General features: G+C 32.6%; 1 protein-coding gene across 1 annotated transcript; it reads right to left on the bottom strand.

Moving 5' to 3' along the window:
* Nucleotides 1-1,493: 1,493 nt before the first annotated feature.
* Nucleotides 1,494-3,030, bottom strand: LOC125056875 (alpha-(1,3)-fucosyltransferase C-like; the record flags this gene model as incomplete). The annotated part of the gene is made up of 2 exons (XM_047660190.1): nucleotides 1,494-1,782; nucleotides 2,336-3,030. Coding segments are annotated over 2 exons (984 nt in total), but the record flags the coding sequence as incomplete, so codon positions are not given.
* Between the last annotated feature and the right edge of the window lie 3,680 nt (nucleotides 3,031-6,710).

Below are 6,710 nucleotides of genomic sequence, written 5' to 3' on the forward strand. Positions count from 1 at the left end.
CCAAAATAAAAAACCTGATTCACCATCCATTGTTTTGCGTGTTGACAGGTGTAAATAATTGATTACGCCCTCACGGCCAATCGCGCCGCCCGCCCTTGGGGTGCACAAATAATTTAATGGATGAGATTTTCACTAATTATAGAAACTTTCAGGTATTTTGTAGTTACATTATGTATGCAGGTTAAAAGTTGCTCCTCACATATACATTGCAGTTTTTTTTTCTGTTCAATGTTACTTATAATATGGATTAATATAAGCGGCGATAAAATGGTCAACACCTGGACAGGCGTGCCTTCTTTTAGGCCGCATCTCACAACGTTTTATTTTTTCTTCACAATCCTACCTGATGTGAACGTACGTCTGAATACAGAACTATTAAAAAAAGTTATACCTCTTTCCTAACACGGAGGAGACTTTATTATAGACTATATCTCGTATGAACCTTGATTTGCTGGGATTATAGTTATGATAAAAAAAAATTTTGAGTCAACAAAACACGAATACGTTGGGTTCCATTCTCGGCGAGATAATAATTGTTTTGAGTAGACACGGATTGATTACCAACTTAAAAAGATCAATAAATATTATTTTATATACATCTCATTTTTGTTTTAAAAGTCTATGTATCTAAAGAAAGCATGAGCTGCATTACAAATTGATACATAGAAATTGTGCCCATAATTTGAGTCATCATAATATTACCTGAGAATAAAAATTCTGTATATCTTTTGTATTCCAAAGGAGAAAATTTCTTTTGATGCTCCCAAAATGAAATTGATTATCTATCAACGCATTGTAGGAAAACAGTATTCAATAATAAATCTGAGCCAAGTTGTCAATCACAGATGGCTTAGACGAATGATTCGGGCCCTTTAATGCGGAATATGAAATAACTTTTTGATAATACGCAGTTTAAGTCGATTCTTTATGCAAACTGACTTATAAAAAGGAGTTCTACACAAAGAATTATTTATGTGGTTTGTTCCTACAATTTAGTTTTATTACTAACTATTATTAGTAAAACTATAGGCTCCCTTCATATTTTTGAGTTAGGATATTTAAATAAAATTCTGTAGGAACTGAACATTTTTAATAGCACCTGGAAGCTATATATAGCTATATAGATATTTTGAGGAAATATTATGTTGAGGGCTACGCAGTTGCATTTAATCCTTCTATAAATAAGCTAAAGCGTTTGGATACCGGCAAATGCCGGCAATTTATTAGGTAATTTTTTATCTTCACGTGCAGTCAGAAAAGCATTACCACTAAGGCCTAAATCGACATGAGTAGGCTGATAAAAAATTATACATATAATAAATTATCAAGGAAATACAAACATGCTTTGACAGCGGCGTGAGTGGAGTTAATAGGCATCGCCCCAAGTGCTATATTTCTTCAAGGCTTTCGTTGCGGTGAGTAAGAGATTGGTCATGTTACAAAAAGATACAAATAGAAGAAGCGAAAAAACATTCAAATAAAAAATGTGTATTTTAAAATCCTTTATTAATAAACTGAGCACTTTGACAATGTTCCTTATAATCTGGGTCCCACCAATTTCTAAACTTTGAATAGTGCTTATTTAAAGAGATATTATTTACATTTAATTTCGTACATAAATCACACATGTGAGACCTAGGTCTTGCCATGTAGTAGTAATGATTTTTCCAATCAAAGAAATATTCGTATGTAGTGGGGTTCTTTATGAGGTAATCGATAATGGCACCCAATTTTTTTATATCAAAGGATTGGGCATTGATATAAGAGCCTGGTGGTAAAAATCTGCAAAAATATAATTGGAGATTAAAATTTATGGTTAAAGTTCTGCCTTGCGATTCTGTAACTCACTTTTCAAACTCGAGCATGTAGTTTATTGTTTATAAGAATGCCAAATCGTAAAATGACTTCTTCACGACTGATTTGAGCGCGACCGTCGCTGCGAAAACCGCTGTGCGAGTTTGAAAAGTGAGTTACAGAATCGCAAGGCTGTAACCCAGATATTAATATGTCAAAAATGCCTCTCATGGCTAAAATTGCGATGTGATAAGACGTTTTCAATGGCTTCCCTTTTAATTACTAGATGTAGAAACAATTATGTTTGAAGCCTATTATTTTTTATAGATATTTCTATTTGTTTAGTCATAATATTAATAATAATTTGTCAAAATCAGAAGATGTAAATAAAACCAAATTAACTTTAACTTCCTGATGTAGTTCAAAAAGATTTGGTATATTTTAAATAAGCTACAACAAAGCAATCACTATGTAATAAACCATATAAATAACTCTTTGTCAAATGTATCTTTTACAAATACTATTTTTGATGGTAATTTACCTGTTATAATGCGATCCTCCTATGACGATAGGTATAGAGATGTGCGTCATTGCTCTAACCATTCTTTCTGTTATGTAATCCTCAGCGAATGATTCTTCTAGAACCATTTGAAAGAAATAATGTTGTTCGATAATATCATAACAATTCTTTGTACTTCTTTTAGGACACTTTTTATCACCACATGGTCCGTATATATCTAACGTATAATTGTACCCTTTGAGTTCGTTTTTAAATTCATTAATAAATTCTTCGTGTTTAACTTTTAGTTTACATGCAGTGACGATCCAAGCTACTGCTTTGGTCTTCTTCCGCATTCTACTTTTATATTTATCGGTATGATCCATTTGTCTTGTCCAGTTTATAAACAACTTCGGTCCAACTATTTCATTATTGATGTCGTAGATGTTAAAAAAAGGATGGGATATCTCGGAATTTAGTTTGTAAGTCCATGTCCAATTGAAAAAGTTATCGAAAATCGGATTGCATACAGGATGCATGTCTGATGGTTCAAGGGAATTAAAAACGTAGATTTGATTTGGTGAACGCGTTATCTTTATATTTTTCCCCCTTAATTTCATTATGTCTTTCACTTTGAAAACCACTGCATCGAAATTCCTGTGATCCTCTTTCAAAAGATTCTTATCGTAAGAAATATAGCAATTTATATGTGGACACTTTTGTTTTATAAATATTTTTTGGCCTATTATTTTCTTGTTATTTTTAAAACTTGGATTAGGGATTGGACTCCAAATAAGGATATATTTTAAGTCCGTGTGGTACCTCAAGGAGTTTTGTAACAGTTGGAGGTAATTACCATTAACCAAATAGTTTGTTAGCGAACATATTAAAACGGCACTTAGAAAACCTCCCGAATACATGAAGAGTCTTTTTACTGTTTTTCGGCACGGGCTTATGAATATCATTTCTCTAAGACACTCATAACACGTGTAAATTATACGAGAATATGCACTGAAATGCATATTGATTGTTTGATTTAGACGTTTTGAATTCTTTGTACAAAAAATTGTTGATTTGTTTACGTTTTTCGTTTACTGTTTGTTTGCCGCTCGGTGCAAATTTTATTTGAGGACAAGCTCGTTAGATTCTTTTTCTTGTTGGTCGACTTTATTATATTGAATTTGTATGTAGCTTGTTCAAAATTATTTTTATCAAGAGCTGAAGATGTACATTGACTTAATACTTGCTTTGTATAGTTGAATGAATATTTTAGTCTTAGAGATTAATAATTTTAAAATTGAGTAGTGCTGGGACTCGGTTTACGAGTGCAATGTTCTACCCTGAGTTGTGGAGTTTCTACTCAATTTGCGTAATTATAAGAAGTAATCGACATATCTTAGACATAAAATTAGACACAAGGTACTTAAGAAAAGCACTTTAAAATATTAGACATAAACAAAGAAATAGATGAAATCTAATTATTAATATTTAATTTATATAACAATATACTTAAATTCACTTAACCAAACTCGTTACTGTAGACAGCTCAGTATGTAATTTATGTGTTTCATTTCGTAATAAAGTACGCGTTTAACCAAGTGTTGAATGAAAAACTCGTTTTCGTGTCCCAAAACGTAATTTATTGAATGATAGCTTTTGCACGCGGTTTTAAGATAAAAAACCAATGTGTCGTGTTTTGAAACCTTTCATTGATTGCATAATTAATAATATAGTTTGATATACCTACATCTTTAAATATTGTTTGGATTATACATAGCCGTTTCCCGCCCGCTTCGCTGGGCGAATTAAAATAGGAAATAAATAAAATTTTATGTTTCATTATTATTTTTTTTCATATTTTTATTATTCTTCTTTTAAACTTCCCACTAGAAAATTGAAAATTTTCGAAAATCGAGTTTTTAACAGATGTTGACGTTTTGAAGTTCTAGGAATCCTCCCCGAATGTTTCCGCGGTGAAGTCCGTATGTATAAATTTTCATAAAAGTAAAACAGCAATAAAAAATGAAGGAACGTTGGAATTTATTTGGAAATAAATAGCCATAAACCATCTAGGAAAAAATTCGCATCGAATGTCAGTAGTTTCATTTCGATACGATCAGTGGTTTAGGCGTGAAGGAGCCACAAACGAAGACCATTTTTCTTATATATATATAGACTAGCCGTTTCGCGCCCGCTTTGCTGGACGAATTAAAATAAATTTTATGTTTCTTTATTTTTTTTTTCATATTTTTATTATTCTTCTTTTTAACTTCCCGCTAAGAAAATTGAAATATTTCGAAAATCGAGTTTTTAACAGATGTTGACGTTTTGCGGTTCTAGGAAGCCTCTTTTGTTTTTATTAGCGGGAAAAATTTTCATAAAAGTAAAACAGAAATAAAAAAATGAAGGAACGTTGAAATTTAAAAAATAAATAGCCATAAACCATCAAGGAAAAATTTCGCATCGAATGGCAGTAGTTTCTGTTTCATACGATCAGTGGTTTAGGCGTGAAGGAGCCTCAAACGAAGACCATTTTTATTTTATATATATAGACTAGCCGTTTCGCGCCCGCTTTGCTGGACGAATTAAAATAAATTTTATGTTTTATTATTTTATTTTTTTTCATATTTTTATTATTCTTCTTTTTAACTTCCCGCTAAGAAAATTGAAATATTTCGAAAATCGAGTTTTTAACAGATGTTGACGTTTAGAGGTTCTAGGAAGCCTCCCCGAATGTTTCCGCGGTGAAGTCCGTATGGATAAATTTTCATAAAAGTAAAACAGCAATAAAAAAATGAAGGAACGTTGGAATTTAATAAATAAATAGCCATAAACCATCTAGGAAAAATTTCACATCGAATGGTGGTAGTTTCATGTCGATACGATCAGTGAGTGGTTTAGGCGTGATTGAGCCTCAAACGAAGACCATTTTCATTATATATATATAGAGATAGATTTATTATATGTCTTTTAGTGTTTGAGGTACACCAAATGAAAACCATAACAGAATTCACTATCTTTATTGTCCTCTGACTTACATGGCGGTTATAGGGCGACTGATTGATCCACGTGCAAGTGGAATTACGAAATAATGATGCGTAGACAATATTACAAATACCATTGCGAAATTTCTATAAAGACAATAATTAGTAATTACACCACTACATACACCCCCTTCTTAAAAAAAAAAAAAATGAGTAGATACATATAAACACAAAAAAAAAATTGACTACTGACACTTTTAAATAAAACTATGACAAAGTGTAAATGTTATAACTATATACGTAGTATAAATGAATTCTATATTTTTCTTTTTAATCTAAATACAATTGGTTTTGCAATTAGCTGAACAATCGCTGAAATTGCAATTCCCTACTTACTAAGTATGTTGCTTACAAATCAAAACATAAACCTAACGGGTTGCTTAATACTTCTACCACTACGCGTAGTTTTTAAAGGTTCATTAACCTGCTTATGCTGATCTAAGTTTCCGCTAACCTGATTGCTATTAAACTCATCTAGTATATACGCTGGCTTTACACGGTCTATTGAAACATAAGAAATTTTATCATTTATCGCAATCTTAAAATTCTTTTTATTTCTTTCCAATACTTTGTACGGTCCGCAATAAGGTGGTACTAAAGGTTTCCGTACTGCGTCTATTCTCAAGAAAACATGTGAACAGGAACTTAAATCAGCATGTACAAACATATTTTTACTATTACAATCTCTAGTTTTAGGTTTAATACTATTTAAAATATCTCTCAATCTAATTATGTACGCTTGCGGATTCTCTATTTTGCTAATAGTATCGCTACAAAATTCACCAGGTAAACGTAAACAATGACCTAGAGTGAATTCCGCTGCGCTTATGTAACCGCTGTCCGCCTGACACGCTGCTCGCAGTCCTAGCATCACCGTAGGTAACTCTGCGAACCAAGCTGCGTTATTATTTAACCTCGCCATCAATGCCGCTTTTAAAGACCTATGCCATCTTTCTATTTTACCATTTGCCTGCGGATGATAAGGACTAGTGCGTGTTTTATGAATGCCTAATATTTTCATTAAATCTACGAATAAATCGCTCTCAAACTGCCGGCCTTGGTCTGACATCAGGAAAATTGGACAACCGTACCTACAGATCCAGTTATCATAAACTGCTTTTGCAACAGTCTCAGCCGTCATATCTGTAACTGGACAAATCTCAGGCCATCGTGTACGCCGATCTATCATCGTCACGCAATACCTATAGCCCTGTTCCGTCACGGGTAGTGGTCCTATTAAATCGATATGCAAATGTGCAAAACGGTCGCCTTCCTCGAAAGTACCTAACTTAGACACCGTGTGTCGCACTATTTTACTTTTTTGACATTGAATACATGTCTTTGCCCAAATCCCTATATCCTTGTTCATATTT

The sequence above is a fragment of the Pieris napi genome, chromosome 15, assembly GCF_905475465.1.
Source record: "Pieris napi chromosome 15, ilPieNapi1.2, whole genome shotgun sequence".
In the NCBI taxonomy this organism is placed as follows: domain Eukaryota; kingdom Metazoa; phylum Arthropoda; class Insecta; order Lepidoptera; family Pieridae; genus Pieris; species Pieris napi.